Below are 24,263 nucleotides of genomic sequence, written 5' to 3'. Positions count from 1 at the left end.
TAGGAGGATACGGTCTCACCAATAAGTCGTCACAGGTTAATAATGTGATGGTGGATGCTATTTACACGACTCTGCTGTATCCCAAAGATGCCTTATACCTTCTTCACACCTTTTCTTTACTCCCTTGGTGCTTTCCATTGAAGCTAAGGTAAAGTGATGAGGAAAACAAGTTATGAGGGTTTTCTTTTATTTTTTTTATTCAACCACAGCAATAGACAGAGTCAAAGACAGGTGTAGTTCTCAGGCCTGAAGACTGAAGCCCACATTTAAACCTTCTATGGGACCTCAGTAAACACCTCTCTGATGAATTAATGAGCTTAGTCGCTATCTTTGTGTCAGATGTGAAGTCCATTTTGTAAATTTTAGCTTATCGAGCTTATCGAAAGGAAGATAGACTACACAGTCAGATCGCCCCCTGGTTCATCCAATCGTCATAAACACTCATCACGAGGCTTCAGAATAAGACTGCATGACATCATGGTAGACCAACCAAAGATTTCTATTCAGGATGCTTTGAGTGCTGTGTCTCTTCCTTATAATGCCTTATTGTAATCCCCAGCAGTTAACCTAAGTAAAGTAAACCAGAGTGAAGCCAAATGGAGATTAGGAGGTATGATTAATCCTCAAATCGATTGATCGAGGTGAACGCATGCACTGACTGGCCTGCTCTGTTTGTGTTTGAGCTGTGCCTGAGAGGGAGTTGTTTGTGTTAGAGTAGTGTATGTGAGTAACTATGTGATGATGTTGCTTCAGAAAAATGTGGTGATTCAACTAAAGAAACATTCTGAGGAGGAAAAAGGAGTGAAGAGAAAGGGAAAGATTGTAGGAGAGATGAGGGAAAGAGGGATGAAGAAGGCATAGAAGAGCCTGTGTGTTTATAAATCATTCTGTCTGTCCTCTCCAGATTAACACCCAGCCTCATGGGACTCTGATGGCCCACTTCCTGTTTCTGGATGACCAATAAGACACGAGCACCACTCAGTGGCATCTGATAACCACCCAGGGCCCAGGGAATTGTGGAAGAATGGAGTCACTCTGCTTGTTTATTTGGCTCCTTGAGACTACTGCTGGAGTACATTTTAATGACCGTGTTGTTGCAGGCACCATGCTCAAAAGCATGTGCAGGAAGTTCGCTGTGGAGCCCCAGCCACCCTTTCCCAATGAAAGTCTTGGATATGTCGTGAAGTTATGAGTTTCACACGTTGCAAGGCAAAAAGAGAGAGAGAGGGAAAAAGCAGTTTGGTGCGCAGGCTCGTGCTTAGTCACACTAGCACCCCCTTGAGTCTGTGATGTTAATTACAGACACACAAACCCTTCCAGAACATGAGCTCCGTATTAGGATGAACCCCTGGTGCAGTGGTGTTAGCATTTATAGACTTTGTCGCGAGAGACTGATGAATGTCCACACCGCAGATAATTCATCATTTCTTTAGTTTACCTCAGACTAAACTAAACACCTTTGACTGCAGAGCTAAATAACACTAAAACAATGAGGCAGTTTCAGCATCAAAGGTCCTTGAGGTCTGCAAATGAAAAATTTAAGAGATAAATCTATTTTTGTATCGGATTGTGAAATCAATCCCCAATTATTTTTTTATCATATAGAAATAAACCAAATGATTATTATTTGATTCATAAGTGATATATAAATGGGCAGGAGGTTAGCACTGTTGCTTCACAGCAAGATGGTCATGGGTTCGAATCCAACACTCAGACAAGGACTTTCTGCATGTTCTCTCTGTGTTTGTGTTCTTTCCTGGTACTCCGCTTCCTCCAACAGTCCAAACACATGTAGTTAGGGAATCTAAATTGCCCATATAGGTGTGAATATTGGAATATCTGTGTGTGTTATCCCTGTGACAGACTGGCATCCTGCCCAATGTCTACCCCGACTTTTACTCTATAACAGCTGGGATAGGCTTCACGCAATCCTGAATTGGATACGTGGAAGTAAATAGATGGATGATATTAAGTTCAGCTTATCTTAGAAGTTGTTCCTGCAGATTGAATTCAAGTTCCAAAGAAATTAAAATCCTGTAAGAATCAGGAACATCGTTTCAAGTGTTTATTGTAAATGAGCTCTTCAACACTGTCTGAATTTTGTGAAAAAAAAACAAACGGTCAAAGCTGATGACATCACAGAGTTTACGCAAATTACAGGAAGCCATAAAGATGCTACTGCTGATGAAGTCACTGGTTGGTGGTTACCATAACAACACAGTTTTATTTCCTGTTGAGCTGAGCTTGATTTTAAGGTCACAAACACACAACAGGACATCGCAATAAATATCACACCCAAAGGAAACACATGCAGGACATCCTAACACCGGTGCCGAAGACATCCTCAGCTGACCGCCAACATCACTTCCTGTTTTAACCTGCATGGCATAAACCCAACTGACATTTAGGAAAATAAAGGGAGAATTATTGACTCTGGAAGGAATTGTTAATGAATAGTTGGCAGGAAATCCCAGTGAGCAACACAACGGCTGTAACCGTAATTACATGCACACTGTCATCCTCTCTTTTTATGGCCCTCTTTGTTTAAATATGTATGATGTCATTTACATACTGACATTAAAAAGCTTCTTATTCTAAATTTCTGCATTTAAAAATAGTTTCAAAACTTGAACACAAAGCATCAAAGCTCTAACTATGTCAATATGTTTTTGTATCGAAGAGATATAACACTGAAGTCAAACTGTCCAGAGCTGTACTCACATATAGCTACCAATTTTGCCACAAGATGCAGCCTGAGTCAAGTTAACCTTTATTTAACCAGGCAAAAGAAAACATTCTTGCTTACAATGGAGATGTCCAAATTCATGGGCTGCATCCTCCTGAGGCCGCATTTGTAGACCGATTACGTCACAGCGAGCCGAAGGCTGTCCAAATTCGTAGACTCCTCCGAATGCAGCCGACAAATGCGTCCTCCTTTTCCCCGAATTTGAAGGATGGGTCGGGTGTGTCCTTCGTGGCCCACCATATCCCAGAATTCATAGCGCGGCCCAGCCAAACTCCAGTTTCCAACAATGGCGGCCGCTACTAGTTTTAATATACTCTTATTACTCTGGGTCACAAAATAAACTTTTAACATATTTTCAGGCGAGAATGTAGCTGTGTAAACTTCAAATATCTGCTTGGTTTATCAAGACATCACATATTTGCAAAAGTGCTGACGTGTTTCGGAGACGTCTGTTACCCACCAGCTCAATAGCTAGCCGGCGAGAACAGCGAACTCCCGGCACAGCGTTTTCAAACCCCCCGGTCTTTTACTGGTTAAACATGATATATAAGTTACTTAGATAACTTAAAAATGTTATTGTTTTTTTTTTAGTGTTTTATTTGTTCCGAGTAAATCGGTTTGGCTGAGATTACAGCTGAATAAACGTCAACTGAAAAACCGATTAAACAGAAGCGTTAGATGATCGAGAATTTACTCCAGTGTCCTGTTATATTTTAGATAGCAAGGAGCAGGCGGCCTAGTTTATTAAACTCCACCGAGACAGCTGGTGACGCAAAACTGAAGGTTAGACCGTCAAGGTTCACAGCCCCTCACTTCTGGCCTACCCGGCCTTCGGAGGACCCGGCCCACGTAGACCACGAAGGCTGGGTCCTCAGGAAGATGCAGCCTCTGGATTTGGACCCCTAATGACAAACAAACACCAGCACATATCTAAGGCAACACAACACACCCAGTGGTAAAACGTTGCCCCTAGTGGTGAAAATTTGATCTTTTCCTGCAGTAGGTAATTACAAAAAGTACCTTTAAATATATCTTATAAATTAAGTTTCTTAGTAATTTTAATGCAACTGATTTTAAAAAGTGAGAGCTTGTGTTAAAGTACCTTTTTTGTCTCTCAAACAGCTCCTGCTCCTAAGAGCTTGAGCAAAAAATCCTAAAATGTAATCGATGGCACGCTAATTTTAGCCAATTATATCATAACCACATGAACACAAACTCTTCTCCATGGTTATATTTCTTGCCTAGAAAGGCAGAAAAAAGAAACCACGATCTAAAACCCTTGTATACTACAGCCGCATGTGGAGAACTCCAAAGACAGACAGGTGGCAAGAAATGATTGGATAACTGCTATTTGAGGGCACAACTGATTGGAAGGTGATACAGGCTTTCAGCCACCTCCTACCGGTTTCTGATGCGTAGTTGGACTGCTGAACATGGTGGGCTGTGACGTAATGACCGGTGCGTCTTTTGTTCCTGTTGTTCTTGTGGTGGTGGCGGCGATGGAAAGGAAGAAGGAGGAGGAGGAGCAGGAAGAGCAGAAAGAGAAACCGTTGAAGGCATAAACTCTTCGATGTATCCCGGATCAAGCTCCCTGAGGAAAAACATAGACAGAAAATTAAAGTTAAACAAAATTTTTGTTTCATCCATCTGCAGCTGAACAAGGAAGCCAATACGGAACTGCAGTTCTTCTAATGGCCACTTGAGGCTGGCTCAAAAAGTGAGGCAGCCTTCACAGACTCCAATGCTAAAGTGTTCAACTCTACATTAGAAATAAAAAGGGTTAAAACCTGCTATGAAAAATAAGTTGGTCTCTATGATTAGTTTCCTGCTTTAGAGAAAATTTTCAGGGGAATTTTCTAAATAATCGGTCACTTACTTAGATTTTGTAAAGGCTTAGAATTTGGGGGTTGATTTGATTTACAGGAGTAGAGGCACAGAGAGCTGTAGGCCTCACCTCCTCTAATTAAAATCACAGAAATTCCTGGTTTTGGTTTTTGGGCCATTTTTAATGGAATTATCGGACATATAATAAGGCTTGTTTTGTCACACAGCATCCAACTTAGCACACCACCCTCTTATCCAAATATGGTTACTTTGGGCTCCAGAAACCATACAAGGCAGCGGCTAACAAAAAAATAAAAAATAAAAAATGGCCACTGGTTGATCCACATCCATATATGAAACCAGTCTATGAGCCTTTCAGAGATGCTCATTTCAAAGAGCTGCCTTTATGACCACCTTCATGTGATGAATTAAAGGAAACAATACTGGAATGCTTTAAGCTCACAACTAACTAGAAAGTGCATTTTCTGAAGAAACTGTAGTGTGAATGCTTGAATCTGAATGTATGCACTGAAATGAATTAATTGCTGAATTTAAGTTAAAAATTTTGAATGAGATAAAAAATACAGAAATTTAACCTGAAAACAAAAGTGCTGAACTGCTAAAAGCTGAAGGTTACACAGAAGAAGAAGTTGGAAAAAAGCTGAAAATGTTTTAATTGTAAATTAGAAAAACCTAAGAAATGAGAAAAGAACATTTAGAGTCAGAAAACATCTGAATGAATATTAAAAGGTCATATTCTTTGAATCACTGAATGACTAAAATGTGATCCCTCCACTTGGATCCACACAGTTTAAAAAGTTGACATCTCTGAGCTTTGAAAGACAAGATGTTGGAAAGAGAACAACGATGGCGATGTTTTGAGGGTAAAATGATGGCTGTAACACTGTGGACACAGCAGCAGTTGAAAGAGAAGTGTTTAAGATGAATCTTGGCAGAGTGAGAGAGCTCGTTAAGCAGGCAGGTGTGAGCCTGGTTGCTATAGTGACTGCACCCAATGGCTCCATACACACGTACACAGACATGCACCTCACTTTTGCTGCTTAAAATGAACAGAAAAGTCAGGCCCGAAACAAATCGTTCCCAAATGAAAAGTACAAGTCGTATTGACAAAATTCTTTCACCGTGAGCGGCAGCAATGTCCAGTCTACCTAATTCTCAGTTTTCATGCCTGTGGAGTTTATTATATGGACGTGGTGACAGTGTAAAGACACCATGCTCTTCTGATTTTCAAACGAACCTTCTGAGCCATTTTAACATTAGAGTCTATGGAAGAGTTGGAGGGAGGAGGCTGTGCATTGGTGACATTTATGAAAGAACCATAACACCTAGTACAATAGTAAACACATTGGATGAAAGAGGACAGCGATGGCTACGTTTTGAGGGTAAAATCATACCTGTAGAGCAAACGCTGCGGACACAGCAGCAGTTTTAAAAAAGATTTTAAGATTAATTTTTTTGCTCCTCTCACTCTAGCAGTTGAGCTGTCTCACTCTAGCCCCAACATTCCGTCCCATACACACCCATTATAAACTCTGAAACGGGTGAAAAAACATCATGAAACTTAAACTGGAACTGAAGAAAAAGTATAATAGATATTGAAAAGATAAATACAAGTTGAATAGTTGAATGTCTTGTCTTCGTTTTAAAGTTTGAATGGTGGCTCTATGTCAATGTATGTGGAAGTAGATACAGTTTAAAGAGGAGGAATTTGAATGAGAATTTGAAGGGTCTCTCCATTGAAATACATGGGAAATTTTTGTTGAAAAAAGTTGAATAAAATTAAAAATATAAATGTTAAAAATGAGAAAAGTAGAAGCAGTCATGTCCAAAAGAAGAGGAATCTAATGGTGTTTGAATGGTTTTTCTAAGTTGAACGGTTTTGAAGGAGTAGGTGCAAAAAGTACGGAATTAATAATAAAGATTAGAAGAACAATACTGTGAATGCTTTTCAAGCATTCACACTAATAAAGCATTGTGAATGCTTCCTCATTCCTAAACGGTAACTGATTGTCTGATTTGGCAGGTTTTTTATACCCTTCTTTCTCAAGAAGGGATTTTTGCATCTTCCTGGGTTGAATCCAAGAGATCCACACACACACACACACACACACACACACACACACACACACACACACACACACACACACACACAGCATTTTGGCCCTGACCTCACCTGAGTTCATCAAGTTCAATAGCAGTGTGAGTCACAACTAAAGATGAAAAAATCAATAAAAAACACCATAAACAGTAGTTTTATTTGATATTGGAGATGGTCCGATAACATTTCTCAAAAAAGTACCAAATCTGTCTGAATATGACTGAAGTGGAGGAAATATATTTTGAAATCATTCACAGGAGAGGAAACAATCAGTCCACAAACTGGTTTTATGTCACACTTCAATCATTAGAGGTAAAAATGACTCATCCAGCAGGTGAAGATCAGGTATGGATCTCTGCTGTTTCTGGGTTACAAACAGTGGTGTTAAAGCGCACAGAGATACACAAGAAAATGTTAAGTAAGTAAATCATCACTAAGTTAAACTTGCCTTATGTCCAACTTATCTGTTTCTGAAGCTTTTATTTTGAAACCTTCCTCAGCAGAAATGTTTTACCAAGCTGCCATGGAGACAGTTTAGTGTCATGTGACCTGCGTGTGGAATTTTGTCACATGATATGGTTGCATGCACGTGTAGAGAAGGGTGAGATGTGAGAGGTTACATTCACTCCATTACATGAACTAAAGTTACTGATTTATTGAGTAAAAATACTCAGTGGAGGGGTTTTTATGCATTTGAAACAGAAATTTTACTTGCTGGGTAAATTTTAATTTGACATTTTAATGTTTTGACATTTATAGCTAAGTTAAAATGAACATCAGTACTTTAAATCAAATAGAATCATGTTGCTTGTTTCCTGTTTAACAAAACAAGGCTCATTGTGCTATCTTATTTATTCTTTGCAAACTCCAGGCCAATAGAAATAATAATAGCCCTGGAATTTACGCTATTGAGCTAATTACACTCTTTCTAGATCAAAATATGTGTGAAAAGATTCAGATTTTATAAAAAAGTGAAAATATTGTGCATTTACATCATAATAAGGGCTGTAACTCAAAATAGTTGGGATTTCCTTCAAAGAGTTAACAAATGTCTTTGGAGACCTTTTAAAAAAATATTGTAACGGAACCAAACTGGGTTTTGTGTGAACTCACAGTGATTTTTTTTGTGTTGTTAAAAGTGTCCATATGGGTCCCCACAAAGTCACTGTGCACACACACACACACACACACACACACACACACACACACACACACACACGGGTTGCCTGGGAAACTCTATTGAGGCGGTTCATCCCTGTAATGACTTCCTCCTCGTCTTTTTTTGAGCAGAGAAACTCAAACATTCATTCAGCTCGATTACGTCAACTGACAACAAAAGAGCACAAAGACAGAGAGTCAGCAGAGATGAATGGATGAAGACAAAGAGAGAGAGGGACTGGGAGAAAAGAGGCGGAGGGGACACCTACAGACAGCTACGCAACTATGATCGAATGTTTTCAAATTCCTCTTGGCCTCCTTTTGTCATCAAGTTTCAAATTCAGTCCATCTGATTTTATTTACTTTGTAACTGCAGTGATCAAGAAACCTGAAAGAAAAACAGTTTATCATCATTTACCCAGAGGTCAGAGCACCTAAAAACCTAAATCTGAATATTTACATGTTTTAATCTTTAATATCAGAGCTTTGGTCTTACACTGAGAGTGACTGAGCTGGATGATGACTCAGCAGTGGGGCTACTGGTTAACGTGCCAATTTTCTGGGTGAATGTACACATTATACTAAAGGACTGCAGTTCCTCTAATAGCCACTTGAGGCTGCCTCTAAATATGAGCCAATCCCATAGACTCCCACGTTTAAATGTCCAGCTTCACAGCAGAAATAAACACGATTGCAATAATCCGGTCTTTAAGCAATGACATATGAACTCTGCTTCCGGGTCCAAACTACTCTGCCTTTATTAAGGGTGTTGTATTTTTAACATGTTTAATGCTTTGTATTTTGTTCTATTTAATTTGAACAAGTCCCTAAAAAAGGCAGTGATCAGCTCAGTTTTTAAAACCTTATGATGTAACTACAGCCCAGCCCATGCAGCAGTAAATTAATGACTAACCTCATATTGTGGATGGATTATCTCAGTTGTTCTCCTGACTGAAGTTTGGTCCTTTTACAGGTCCTGCCATGCAATTGCATTTGTCCCTAACCATCCCTAACCATCAGGAACCTTCACGCTAACTTTTATCGAGTGGAAAAAAGTTAGCGTTCGTCCTCCAGCTTCACGGTTTATGTTATGCTAACATAGCTGTGTAGCTAGCGATTACGTAGCACATCATTATATATCAGCTAGCCCAACTTCAGTAACCCTACAAACGTCATTTCTGTTTAGTTTTCTATCTTAATTTATGTTGGAAGTGATAGCAGAGCTGTACGTTTGAATCTTTCAGAAATCTCTCAGTCATGTTATATCATGTTTAGGCGAAAACTAGTGAGCTAACTTCTAACTCCGTTAAATTTAATACATTCTGTTTTCATGGATGCCTGGATGTTAAACTTAATTGCTACACCTGGTAGAGCAGAACGCTGATCATTTTATTAAAGATGAAAGAATTTAGACAGTTTGTAACTCTCAGTGATGCTGCAGTGTTCATTTGACTTTGGGACCTGAAGCGGTGTTTGGACCTGGAAACAGCTAATGACAGCAGACTTAAAGACTGCATCCCGGTTTTAACTGGGCAGTGTTCTGAAAATGTACTCAAAATTTGCTCAAAATGAATTGGAATAATGAAAATGGACTGGAATTTATCTATTGCTCTCAGATTTTAACCCCTGTCTCATTTATCTATTATTTTATACAGTTTAACCTTTTGAGCTGGACATTATAGAATCAACAGCTAACTGATGTGTCTGGACTGTGGGAGGAAGTCGGAAAAGCACATGCAGGAAAAGAAAAGGGAGGACATGCAAACTCCAGCAGGTCTGAACCTCAAACCTTAAAAGTGTGAAATAAACATTAATCATTGTACCACAAAAAGAATGGTATGATCTATGAGCGGGAGCATGGGCGCAGCTTTTTAAATGAGGTGTTGAGGAGTTGCGGGGAGGCAGGCAATGAACGAAACCAATGAGAGGCATATGAGGCGGATTTTTTTTAACTTAAATTTACAAATGTGTTAAAAATGTAGAATATTATTACAATATTTCACGTTATAAAAACCTGGATGCAGGAACACCCTAAACCCCCCTTTAAACACGCCTCTGCTGCTATCATTTCAGTGAAAAATAATATCATATATGCTAGAACTACTACGGACAAAATTATTTAAAATCAAACAAAAGTTTTGATTTAGACAATCATCAGTGTTTATTAAATTCAGGGGAGCTCTGTTGTCAATGTAAGAAAAAAAAAAGTAAGTTAGGAACCATCACTCCACCCCGATCTCCTCCCTACATACACTTTCTCTGCTCTCATAAAACCAGCCCTTTCATCCCTCCGTGTGAAGTAACAATAAAGACATGCAGGACAAATAAACGCTATTAAAAACTAGAGGTACTGACGTAAATTACTGGACGTAAATTACTGGATCGGATATCGGAGAAAAATAAAAAATGTAATCCGATCCATTAAATATCAAAAAAGCACCTCACAAAACTTGCGACATGGCGTAACTCGGCTCATAACCGTAGCACATCGCAGCAGTATGCGGGTCACGTGATAGAGCGGCTGTGTGTATTTGTAGCCTCGCTAGCAATCCGGCATTTCATCTCCGAGGAAGTTATCCCAGAGAGAAGTAAAGCAAGTGTGTAAGTTCATCTCTGAATGTTTGTAAAGCATTCCAGCGTTAAGCTTAACAACCGATATATGGAGCGACTGCCTCTTCTCTCTCCCTCCCTCTCCTGCTGCTACTTCAATCATGAAACTGATCAATGATCAGCTGATCGGCTTTTCTTCGCGGTCTGTCTCTCTTGTTTGTTTTATGCGCCCACTTCGCGCCAGAAAGAGGAAACCAGCGGCTGAACAACAGCAGCACGTTTAAGCTTGATAAGCTGTTGTTAGAATTTATTTAATATTACTTTCTACACCAGGATCCTTTTCTAGTAGCTGACGGCTGGTAACTGTGCAGGGGCGGATCTAGCAAAGTTTAGCCAGGGGGGCCGATAGGGCATTAACAGGGAAAAGGGGGCACAAAGACATACTTTTCTTTCTTATTCTCATTTAAAATGTCTAGCTTTTAATAAATAATTATCTGAATCTTACACCCAAAGTTTTAATCTGATGTAAAATGATAGAAGTCCATTACTGTATATAGTAACTATTAAGTCTAATATACCCTAGTAAGCTATAGTACTTTTTCCTTTGGGAAGGTACCATCTGTGCAGTCTGCAATTTCTGTTGAAGAAAGATGTTGAATCCATTTAATTTTCTTGAAAAATAACTGATTTCTGTGTATTTTTTCCCACACTGCATCAAATTATAGTTGATTACGTCGAATTAAGCATCATGAGGTGGAGTGGGTGGTTCCCTATTTTTTTTTTTGCTGGGAGTTGCAACCCTATTAGTTAGGTTGCTTAATATTTCTGCTAAGATTAAAATACCAGAATAGGAAGGATGGAGTAGGTTTAAGTTTATTAGATTGATCAGTATTGCTGAACTATGAAATATTTTGGGTCAGTGTATTTTTTGCATACGAGGTATAACAGAATAGCTTTAGTGTTTGTTGTTTTTTACTTGAGTATGAACTTATACAAAAGCAGCAAGATATTAAAAAAACTGTTTTATTGATTAAAAAAACACTATATCGGATTCATATCGGTATCGGCAGATATCCAAATTTATGATATCGGTATCGGTATCGGACATAAAAAAGTGGTATTGTGCCATCTCTATTAAAAACACAACAAGCAAAAGGCTGTTGCAGATTTTATTATCTCGTGTTCTGGTTTATGTCCCTCCCAGAAGAGCAGGATTTTGTTTTTCTCCATCGGTTTTGAATTCAGTCTAAGAGACTCAATCAGCACGAAACAAAGCATATGCAAATATTACAGAGAACAACAGGAAGAGACTGTGGCCAAACCTGCTCAACAAAGCACCGACCAACTGCAGCGTATGCACCAAGGAAGACACTACCAGAACAAACGCATACAGAAAATACACACTCATCCACACCGGTGCTGTCACTGATAACACTGAAGCAGCTCTGATAGTATCAGGACTGAGAATCGAGCACCATGTTATCCCCCTGAATGGATTCTGCTGTGCAGCATAAAGGCCCTTTCACAACGGACGCGGCATGCGCTGCGCTCACCGCTAACTCAGAGCGAAGGATGCAAAATTTGTTGCGCTGGCCGCAGAGCTCTGTCATTATTTTGCGGCACCTCTGTGTGTACTAGATGCGCCTCCTTCTTGTCGTTTCAAAAGATGTACATCTCTGGCTTTATATCCTCTACAAGAGTTTGTGTTGAATTTTGTTCAAATGTTCAATAAAAACATATCACCTATCACTCATTCAGAACGAAGAAAGCTTTGTAACTATCCCAACTAGTGAAGAGTGTTTCATTTCCACAACACTGCTGTCCCCCTGATGTCCACAGATCTGTTGAAAAGGCTCTGGAGGTCCCTGTATAAGCACGTAAACCTGTGACAAAGAAAATCACCGAACTCAGACACGCACAGACTGTTTTCCTGTGTGGTGATGAAGGAAAACGCTGGCACGTGAAAGGGCATTTACCCTTCCAGGTCCTGAAGCTCAGTAAAACGCCCCTCCGACAGCCAAACGCATCTGTTCTCAGATTGGATTGTTACACTTGTGATTGACATGACATTGACCAATCAGCTGAAAGGAAGAAAAATCTGGTCAAATTCGATCTTGCAAGTTGAAACTCACACACAAGCGAGGGAACTTGAGCGCAGAGTTTTACAAAGAGTTTTTCGCTTTGTATCTGTAACCAGAACTTAACAAAAAATAAATAAATTGTAACTTGTGTAAATATTTTTTACAAACACACAAACTTTCATCGATAGATGCACAAACATAAAATTTTCAGATTTCTGGTTTACAAGGTTACAAAACTCAGTTCACAACTACGCATTTGATTTACGAGTACAGAATATTTATGACCACAATTTGAGTCCACAGGAAACTGCAGAAACTATTGGATGTGAAGACATGTACAAAAAGTGGAAAAGCTTAATAGACAAGAGAAGAAAAGAATAAAGCAAAAGGCCACAACAAAAAGCGGGGGCCCAGCGGGGGAAAAAGTTCCAGGTTTTTATTGTTTCTGTCGTGGCTGCCAATGTGTACAAAACACTACGACACAACCACAAGGTAATTAACACCATCAACTAGCATGAATGCTGGCAACAGTGCTGACCACTTACAAGGGTCACATTGCAGGCTCTACAAAGACTTACCGCAGATGTAAATCAGCCGTGAAGTCTAAACCTCAGAAAGACAGGCCTGACGGTCCAAGGCTATGAACCAAAAAACTGTGGTTGGGTTAAAATACACTAAACTAAAGCCCTTCATGTAGACCGGCAGCGTGTGAGACAAGCAGGTGGGACAGATGCCGAATCAGCAAGGCCCAGGCAGTATTTGTAAGGTCTGGCCTTACAAATCTGGCCTTAATAATAAGCAGCATTAAGTTGTAGCAGCAGATCTTGAGAAGGAGATGGGGGCAGCTCAGTTATACCACGAGAAAGCCAACAACCAACATTACAATACAGGCTCTGACCTGGAACCCACAAGGAGAAATAACAAAGGAGACGACCACAAAGTACCTGGAGTCACAAAGACGTTGCAGACATTAAAGCAACAGGACAGACAGTAAAGGCGGCTCAGGACAGACACAGCACTGCTGGGTCGTTGTCCAAGAGTACCCAACTGTCTAACAAGAGTAACCATGCATGTTAATGCTAAGGACGGCTTCATCATTAACACTGCAGCAAAAGGAAAAATCATGAGTGATCATGATTCTTCCTCTGGCCAATGCAGAGAACAACTTCATTCATATCTATCTATCTATCTATCTATCTATCTATCTATCTATCTATGTTAGTTATCTTATAAAAGAGACTTTAAGGACATTGCAGTTTGTTATATTTAGCTTTAACTGTAATTTAAAATATCAGCTATGTAATCAGTTCCTTTAAAAGTACTCCAATCCATTAAGTCTGTGTTTCTCTGATGTTTTCTGGCAGACAATGATGGAAAATATGCTCAACTTTATGCCAAGAAAAAAAAATCATCACAGAGCTGCTACTAGGCTGTAGATTATTAATCCTGTTGGAGAAGCACAGATTTGGCATTTTCCTGAATTTTCCACAGAGTAAAGATTATTTTAGGAAAAGCAGCCATAGAAAAAGACACACCTGCAGTGGCCTTGACATTGTAGCATCCAGCAGGAATGCAACTAAACAGTGACTAGAGTTTTTTTCCCCCTTTCTGAAAAAGCCCTGAACATGATCGATGCACTTCACCCAGCAAGCGCCTCCTGTATGCACTCTGTGTTTTTTTTGGTTTTTTGCCTAAGGGGAAATAAAAGCTTTTCCTCATGTGTAATGTAACACTGCTTAAGTGCACGCCGCTGCTTACTGGAGATTAGAAGACAAAACGCAGGTACAGCAGCTGCAAGACGTAAGGGGAGTAGTAGTAAAGGTAATACAGGTAACACACACACATAAACACACACAGCAGGGGTAAGCCCCGATAATATTACCTTACTCATGAGGAAAGCAAGTGTCAGGTATCAATTAAAAGAAGAACAAAAAAGATCTACACACTCGCTACACACATGCTCCACTGTGGATACACACGCACGCACACGCACACGCACACGCACAATAAGGAAGTTCATTAAGAAAAAACCTTTGAGTGGCCAGTGTCACAACCTTCACAACCCACAACCCAAAGTTGCTTGTCCAATCCAAACTAAATCCAAGAGCAGAACAAGCTCCTCTGGGTTTAATGTGTGGAGACATTAAACTTCCTGGGAAGCTAAACTAGCTCCTTTTCTACACAAAACTATAAAGGAGTCCAAAAATGACACAAGGCTAAGAATTTTTACAGTGTCTATGTGTCAAATACACAATAGGAGTCAAGCGAGCTCAGCATAAAGACTGGAATTAGGGGGACGTTAAGAAAATCAACTTAATTAACAGACAAATTGTCACGTATTCACCCAAACGTCCATTTTTTAAATAGAGTCTACTAGAGGTACACGCTGGCACTATGTCTCGACAAACACCAACATATTCACCCGCTCAGCACATTGGTGCAGTTCGTTTCCCAGCAACCCAGTGGTGATGACAAGACTCTGTGATGTCACTAGACCCATCTGTTGTTTGCTGAGAAATACTTGAAGTACCTCCCTCTGAGAAGCGCTACATGTGGCAGTTTCGTACGGCCTGGACCCAGCTCGCATTCAGTCTGATCTACATCAGTTTGCATCCAGGGGCCCAACATAGAGGAGGACCCTCACGTGTAAACGAAACTGTAGAAAACAAATCTTAACAAAAACAGCCCAGTCACCACAATGCACCATTTCACTGGTATATTCAAACAAACCTGTTAAGATTAACCCTTTTTTCTTTCATGTATATCTATACTGTTGCATTGATGGCTGTTCATATTAGGCATGGTCAAAGATTCAGTTAATAACATCAGCATATATGCAAGTGATCCCATTTAGAAGCAATTCCTGCCACTCTAGACAGTGATTCTGACACCAAAATGAATATTTTGATGAATAAGGAGAGAGTCAACTCCCCCAAATCTGTAATCACCAGTAAAATGTGACAGAAAAATGCTTAAAAACCGATGACTTTGACTTATATCCCTGCAGGTTATACTTCTATATGCGTAATTTAAGAGAATCCAGAGTTCTGAGTCAGCAACCAATGACCTTAACAATAATCCGTAAGTTTTTAGACATAGAAGTTAAGCTTTTGGAAAGACTTTGGATCTTCTGCAAAACTACCACTAGATTCCTTCTAACATTATCTCTCATCTACTGTTTGTGGAAATTTACAAGAAGAAAAGCTGTTGAATAAACTGTTGCATGTATGCAACAGTTCACACAGCTCAGGAAGAAACAGAGAATACATCGCACTGACTGAGAGACCAGAGAGACAAACACTCCAGTTGGTTGTTGGTAATGTTCACATAATCAAATGTCACTATCTGCATGAACCAAGACAAAAAACAAAACAAAACGATAAAGCAAAAAGAATATTTGGAGACAAGTCCTAAGTGCTACTAGTGTCAACCATGGCAACTTGCTAGCAACCAAAGCAATTGTCACCAAGCAGTCAGGAAATTCTTCCAGAGGTCACCAACTGGTCTCAAAGCCTGCATAAATGAGGCCTCAGCAACTGATTTCATAGCAATTACCTCTGGCAACCACTTGCTAACTGTTGCTAAATAGTTTTCCCTATTGATCAGTGGTTGCCAACGAGTCTCTAGGCCTCACGAAGGCCTACGTGTGAACAAAAAAAGAACATAAAACAGGAACTAACAAATACAACACAGGTGAGGCTGTCCCAAGAAAACTACCAAGTGAAGAACCAATGAATAGAAAATAAAACAGGAAATAACCGAACAGACACTTCACATCATGACAAAAAGATTTTTCTCAAAGATATCTACTCACGATTCTTTACTTGCCCGTATTACCCACATCTGGATTCCAGGTACTCTCTAATAATTTAACTACAACTTTCACCACTAGGGGCAGTATTTTACTAGCAAGATGTCTATGGATGTTCGCTGCTGTTTAACATTCATTATCTCTTTTTAGCCCCACCCATTTGACTCGCTGCACCATCTTGTGGTTCAAATTGGTATTGCACTAATGTGCAGTACAGCCCTGCTTTGACTTCAGGGGTTATCTCTTCGATACAACAAACATATTTTGCATAGATAGCTTTCGATTGCTTTAGTTAGTATCAGCAGGTTTTAAACTATTTTTAAACACAACAATGTACAAGAAAATACCTTTAATCTGAGAAATCTCCCAGAGCCAAAAAACATTCCACTGAAAACAAACACCCTCCAGGCAGTTAAAGGCTTTTCAAGTTTCCAAGTACAATAATCTGGAATGGGCGTTACCTACTGAAGCCTGTCAGACTGAAAAACAATTAAGTGTTGTCTAATCATGTTCCCCAAAGCTTGGAGAACATGACACTATAACTAAGGAGTTAAACTACATGGATTTAAATTAAACCCTCATATGCTGACTTTATATCACAATACTCACACTGAAACTCTAAAGTTTGAAATGACATCAGCCATCTTTACTTAAATACAAATTTAACTTAAAGTCTGCTTCATTTGTTCTCACTACTTATAGAAAACACACTTACATACACTTACAGCTCTGATGGGCAGCTCCTCTGAAATTCTTCTGCTTTGTTTTCAGCTTGTTGTGAGTACACTAATGGCATGATTCCCTCTGAATGTCTGTGCTTCTGAGTGTGTGTTTGTGTGTGTGTCTCTCTTTGCTTTTGTGTCTCCAAGCCAATCAGGGCTCACCTGAAGGCACCAATCAGATCGAGCACAGTCAGGTATGGAGGAGAGAAAGTCGTAAGGAGAGACAAAGAAGGCGTGGTCTGACAGGTGCGTTTGGTGTCGACATCATGCGCCTTTTGTCTGACTGACACCAAGGATGGAGGACACACACACACAATACCAACAATAAAAGCAGCTAATACCCGCTAAAGTCACACACATAGTTTTATAATGCCTTCCGGATAAAGGACACGCATACACACAAACAGAGACTTTGGTCTTCTGCGGTAATAACCATCAGTTCAGCTCAATAAATCTTTATTACCCCACCGAGAGGCTGTTGCTTTGCAGCTGGAGACGATGGAGGAGCTGCAGGAGGAGGTGATGAATGCTTCTCCCAAAACAAAACAAACCCTAATCCTAGTGTTAGGCTGAGAAAGAATGCACATTCAAACTTTTCTTTCCTTGGATCAACATTACGGGAAGTAACACAAAGAAAGAAACCTACATAAGTCATGGCAAAAGGTAAAGGTGAAAAGTACCAACCCCCCGAAGCCATCAAAACGTGTCCAAAATCTGGAGTTCCTCTAATGTCCACGTGAGGCTGACTCAAGGTAGGCTTCACCTGCTCTGATGAAAATCACTTTAGTAGGTTTTTCAGTAAAGTTTAAGGTGCTAGACCATTTTTTATGGGATCATCATTCAATCCCTTGTCTCTAAATATGGTCACTAATGGTTCCAGAAACCTGGCAGCAGCCAGAAGGCCGGTGTTGAGGCTTCAAAACTGGTTGGCATCACAGTAATCCAAGTAACTGGACTGGATCTCTGGACTGTGTTTTAATGCAATTATATGAAAAATATTATAGCTTTGTGTCATATAACACCGTTAGCAGCTATGTGTCTGTTTTGCCAGCTTGCTAACTAAACTTCCCAGTAGTTAGATGATAACCACCATTTTGTGGTGCTAATGTTGAGGCTTCAAAACAGAGACTCCCATAAGACAGAAAAGTTCTAAAATGATACAGCTCCTTCAGACTTTATTACATTATTAGACTAAAACACCTGCAGAACCAGCGAACTTTAACACTTCTCAGGCCTATAGCCAGAACAGCCAAGACTCAGGTGGGTCCATCTGACAGTCACAGCCTTTTATCTATTTTTGATTTGTGTTTCTGGGCATGACTTTTTCGCATCTCTGGATGACATTTTTCTTCTGTTTGAGCTCAGATGTACTGATTTGTGTCCACATATAAAGGTTGAAGGGAGTGATGATGGAGGGGTCATATCAGAGACCCAAGTTTGGCTCTATTTGGTTGCTGCGGCTGCCTAGATAACCCTCTAATGTATTTAGTACCCTGTCATGTGTCAATCACCAGTCTCATCGGTAGCTCCTGTTGCATTAAAGTTAAGAAAAACCTTTTTGGGCCTGCTGATTTAGCATTCCCGGTGTGGGAAGGGTTGCCTATAGTTGCTTAAAGTCACTGAAGTCCATTGATTCGTAAGAATGACTTTGGTTTGGTTTGGAACAGCTCATAGTCTGGGTAAAAGTAGAACAGTCAAAACTTGTTTTACACTTTCTTGCTTTCTGTGGACAAAATACAAGCTGCAAACATGAATATGCTTCGTGCCAAAGCAGAGCACTTTCAGAGCTGTGCTCGTGAAAAAAACGTGACAAATTGTGTCTGTGGTATCAAATGGATTGCTGGGCTGATCCATGACACTAAAAAGCAACTAAAAAAAAAAAAAAAAAAAACGCTGACTGCACATCAACATGCAAACCAGGATCCAATGTTCAAACCTTCTAGTTTGCCTCCGTACAGCCCCATCACAATAGAGTAGAGCAGAACAGAATCGAATAAGGACTAGAAATGAAATGTTGAACCTGTGCAGTGTCCAACTTTTACAGTTTCAGATCCAAACAGGAAGAAAATCAGACCAAAACACACACACAGCCTTCCCTTGTCACCACGCCTTTCACAGTCCTGTGTGTGTGTCTTTACACCTGTCCCACAGAGAGTGTGTGTGTGTGTGTGTGTCTAAAGTCTAAAGTCCTGCATTGTGTTTGGCATCTCACACGTCTTCCAGTAAACAGAAGTTGCAGTAGCGACAGTGGCCTCGCTCAAAGTCACACCCCAAACCCAAACACATACCTGGCAGTGCATCAACCTCAACACTGATGCTGGGTGGCACGACACGCCCTCTGCTGAGGTCTCCTGCTCCTTATTTTACCATTAAATGGGTGATTGTTGTTTGCTTCTTAGCAGTCTTATGTTTTAATACAGCCTAACCTCAAAACCGACTTAGCTTTAAAACGCTGGACAAAGTCTGAACATCAGCGCTAATCACACAATGAGTGCTGAAGTTGGCACCCGGGCATGTCAGAGGTCATAAATGGGTCTAATCAGCATGTGATCCTGGTCTGATGAACCTTTAACCGGATGTGAAGAAGTGTTTGATGCCTTCAGGAGATTGTAGAAGCTTCACCTACAGGACCCAGGAACAGGCTAGTTTAACCACTCCAGTACTGTCATAGCTTCAAATGCGTCACTCTGATACATATTTGAAACAAGACTCCTTAAGAAAACAAACTGCAATTTCAACAAGACTTCTGTTTTTCCACATCTGCTCAGTACACTGCTTCTCCTTTTCATTAAATGTTTATGTCATATCTTTATGATCTAAAAATCTGGAGCTCTAGAAGTAATCCAAAAACAAATTTCTATACATTTTCCCTACTTTACGGTCATACAGGTATCACAACAACAGGAGTACGCTGAGCCTCAGGTTCAGCTCAGATTTGGAGCCAGATGTGTTGCACCAGCCCAAACTGGATTCAGGCATAAAAAAAGTACTGTCAGGTATTTAAAAAGAGAACCCAGTGACAGGATTGCCTGTGAGAAAAGGGAACCTTTTGCAACTGACTCTGTTGCATATTTCTGGAGGTGCAAAATACCCCAACCATATTTAAATGTGGTTGAATCGATTTATCGTCATTTGGCATGTCAAAAACATGAAATGATGACATTTGTTTCCCAAATAAGAACAAATAGAATAAACAGAATAAACCTTAGCGGTCAACATAATTATAACATGCAGTTTACTGCCAAATATGTCAATATTTAACGCCAAAGAAAACAAGCATGTCTTATATTTGTGCTTGATATTTGAATGAGCTTGCAGACCCTCGTGTTGAGAAAATGGGGCAACTTTTATACATCGCCCATAAAAATAACCACACCTATGAGAGCTATTTAAGGTGTGCGCTCACGTGCTATTTTGCCCTTTTGTTTGGCCCTTGGTTTGGTAGTTAGGTGAGTCTTTCATCCTCATTTTGGTTTGAGTATAAGAATGTTGTAATTAAGCTTCCTGAAGTTTGCACTCTGGAGGTGTATGGAAGCAAAATGACAAAATGTGTCCTTGGCCAATAACTTATGAACCTCACTGTAAGTGTAATACAACATAATACAACATAATAAATAATCAGCACGACATGAATGACGGCTCCTAGAACACAGGCTGCACTTTGGGCTAAAATCCTATCCCCAAATCAAACTGTGTGCTGGGCACACTGGACTCAGCTGTCACTCCCAAAACATCTATACCGGACATCCAGTAATATCATTAAAGTGAATTCTATTAATCGCTGACATGGTGACAGCCTTTAATAACACACAGTCAACTGAGTCAAATCCCCAGCCAGTCTGTGCTTGTCTGAACTGTTATTATCATAGATAATAATTAATTATTTAGGGTAAAAGTCTAGACGTGGGCAACAGATTGCGCTCACTCCAACCTTGTACTACACTGTTGGTCACTCATTCCAGATTTTCTTTAATTTAATAAACTACTGCACTGAAAACTCACAGCTGAAACCAAGTGCTGGAATAAAACCAACATTTACAGCAAGTAAAGCTACACTCCAAACACACTCACCCACCGCCTGCTGGGATTATCAGGTTTCAGGCTGTTGCTAGAAAGAGAAATATCCACCCTGCGTGCTTGCAGAAAGCTCTGAGTCGGTCTCAGAATCAGACGTTTGTGGTCCGTTTGCCTCAGTTTTGTTGGTTTGAGCTTTAACAACTGGCATGTGTACCTGCGGACGGTGAGATGCAGAGTCTTGTACGATCCTTTTATCAGAGCGACGGCCTCCTGACGGTACCCGGTCAGCTCAATGTCGTTGATGATGACAATCTCATCGCCCACCCGCAGAGGCTGCTCCAAACTGTCCGCCTTGCCGCCCTCCTCAACCTGCACAAACAAACACACAACATCAGCTGATGCAGTCCAAACATGTGGCTGCAAAGTGTGAGTTCCTAGCACCCGAGTTTGTGGGGCAGCAGCTCGTTACGCAAGGCTGCTCCTGGTACTGACCTCCAAATGAAAGGTCTGAGAGCTGAAAGGGGCCAAGGTTTAAGAGGTTTGTAAGATCCAAGACCTTGAACTTCGACTGGTGTCTGTGCTGAGTTAGGCTGAACATACAAAATGATGAAACATGCTGGGCTACACTTCCTCTGGCAGCTGCTATCAGGCCGTCTATTGTTCTGGCAGGACTCGCTCTCCTGTGTGTGTGTGTGTGTGTGTGTGTGTGTGTGTGTGTGTGTGTGTGTGTGTGCGTGTGTGTGTGCGTGTGTGTGCATGTGTGTCTGTTATGGACAAGGTCACTGCAGGGAAGAGCAGGAGGTCTTGGGTGTTTGTGATCCTTACATCCTGTATGTCTCTCAATTCTTCATAGGTTTCCTTCCTCTAGACGTCAGAGTTCTCATAGTTTTGTCATTTCTAATCAGTTTTTATTCCCATTTCATTTGTTTTGCTTTTATTTCCTTAAGACGGAAATATTCTAAAATGATCCTAAACTAGTTTAAAATAATAAAGTACTTATATTTAGAAGGGAATCAGCACTAATGACACAAAAACAGATTAGATGAGTGTTAACAGGAAATGCTGTTGTTGAGGTTCTTTTTGTAAGTGAAGTTTGGTTGAGTCTCTGAATGAAGCATCAGTGTTTTAATGCTCTCAGTCTGAGTGCTGCATACTGGAAACTGCATACGTGTTTGGAAAGCCTGACAAGGGGTAGCAGTAAGCAGGGGAAGAACTTGGCATTTTACCAGCTGCATACAATACATTTTTCATGTCATAGCACACTGAAGTAAACCTTCACTTTAATTACAGCACAAATCAAAATGAGAGCAAACCCAAATGTGACTCGAATGTCTCTGATCACTCCCACAAGCTCCTTCTCTAACACACACACACACACACACTGTAAATATCAGTGTGACCCTGCTACTTTATCATTGCTGACAGTGATGACTCTTAGCAGCCTGTCACTGTGTGTGCATCAGTATCACAGCACACGACTGCCTGTTTATCAGTGTGTGTGTGTGTGTTTCCTCTTAAAGTCACATCATCTTGTTCAGCACGAGATAAACTCAATCAAATCCTGAGCTGCTCATCAACATATTTCTGGACAAGCGTCATCTGGTCAAAGTGCACTGATTGATTAGAAGTAGTGCACAGTTACAGAGGACGAGCGTTCTGGTACTGAAAGCTTCTGAAAGTTTCCCTTTGTTATCCTATAGGTACACGGTGCATGTGGTGATCAGGAAGAGAACTGGGTTCGCCTAAATGTAATCTTAAAACCCCTGCTTGTCATCTGAAGACCATTTAGATTTTTATTAGCTGCATTTCTAAACTTTAGGTGATACACGGAACAGGAAACAGGCACCGGTCCACTTGCTCCTGAGGCTAAAACCAGCAGTGTAACTAGTGAGTTCCCAGATGGGAAAGATGCATTATTGATAAGATAAGATGCCTTATTGTCCTGTTGATTCCTGTTTTAGATCGTAATAAGTAAGCATTAGAGATGTCACAGCAACATTTACTATAACATTTGGATATCAGGCATGAAGTGAGCAGCAGTAGACATTTTTTAGAGCCTAAACTCAGCAGAGTTGTTTTGGAAAACATATCTCATCAGTTTGGTCCTGTTGAGGCTGCTAAGCTTTGCACTTGGAAAGGTCAGATTAACCACGATGGGTAAAAAACACACGAGAATGACTCTGTTTGTTTTGCACATATTTTCCTGTGATCGACAAAAGTGTCTTGCTCTGTTCTGAAACAATAAACCCCACCCACCTGGGACTCTTTAAGTTTTAAAACCACTGCCAAAAATGTCTTGCAGGGAGTGTCTGAAGCTCTTCTGAATTACAACACGTGTTACTTCTCAACAAAAACATGATGCGTCTTCACCCACATGCTGCAACTGCAGCATCGGGAAAATACAAAGTTTTGATGAACATGTACCATCTGCGCTAGGCGACTTGAATCACCGACTCTGAGGAGATAAACATTAGTGCGCGGTTGCAGGTGTTTATCTAAACTAGTGCTGATTAACACAAAGGAGTAGTATCTAATGAGCGTTACTGATGTGAGGGAAAAGAAAAATCCTCTCAGAGCTGTGAAGGAAAACTGTGTTAAAGCATTCCCGAGCTCTGCAGAACGATGCACATGCCTGCACTGTTTGCCTTTTTCAGGAATAAATATACCCAAATAAGGCCCACAGAATCACTCAGTAACTCCACGAGTGTGTGTGTGTCAGTGACTGTGGTATTCCAGCTGAAATTCATTATCCTGCAGACCGAGATATCTAAACAGAGTGGCTCAGCCCGCTCATACCGTGACTGAAACAACATACCTCCTCTAATCAATAAAGACTGTGTGATTTGGGAAAATATCCTCTGAGAGCGATGGGGGGCCTCGGCCAAGGAAAAGCACTCTCTCTCTAAACTAGAGCTGGACTCAGGTTCACTGACTCTCTAGCTTGTGAAAACCTGAAGTTTCCATACTTTTGACCTCTCATTAGAGGTTAAAGATTAGGCATGTGCAACTCTCTTTATTTATTAATCTGAGGGATATTTAGAGGTGATTATAGCCAGTGTTTAAAAAAAAAAAAAAAAAAAAAAAAAAAAAAAAAAAGAGCACAAATAAAACATCCTGAAGATATAATATGCTGACTTTTAGTTCCAGGATTAAAGGATACAGGAGTGTAATATAAATGGGTAAGCCAGTTCACTGTAATTGCATGAAGCTGGTGTACTCCCAAGAGACATATTTA

The 24,263-nt window shown here is 40.3% G+C and overlaps 1 protein-coding gene across 2 annotated transcripts in view; it reads right to left on the bottom strand.

Annotated features, from left to right (window-relative positions):
• Positions 1–3,370: 3,370 nt before the first annotated feature.
• LOC121811924 (protein Shroom2-like) overlaps positions 3,371–24,263 on the bottom strand; it is a 24,866-nt gene continuing 3,973 nt past the window's right edge. The window contains exons 2-3 of one of the 2 annotated variants that reach the window (XM_042212619.1): positions 21,243–21,397; positions 3,371–4,337 (exon numbers count right to left, since the gene is read on the bottom strand). In XM_042212619.1, the coding sequence (XP_042068553.1) occupies positions 4,145–4,337; positions 21,243–21,397 (348 nt within the window). In that variant the 3' untranslated portion in view covers positions 3,371–4,144. Of the gene's footprint in view, positions 4,338–21,082; positions 21,398–24,263 lie in introns of both variants that reach the window. The other variant, XM_042212620.1, reaches the window with a different exon arrangement.

This window comes from Haplochromis burtoni, unplaced genomic scaffold (assembly GCF_018398535.1).
Source record: "Haplochromis burtoni strain Fernald_Lab_line unplaced genomic scaffold, NCSU_Asbu1 Contig_382, whole genome shotgun sequence".
Lineage (NCBI taxonomy): Eukaryota > Metazoa > Chordata > Actinopteri > Cichliformes > Cichlidae > Haplochromis > Haplochromis burtoni.
This window is presented reverse-complemented; position numbering and strand designations above follow the sequence as displayed.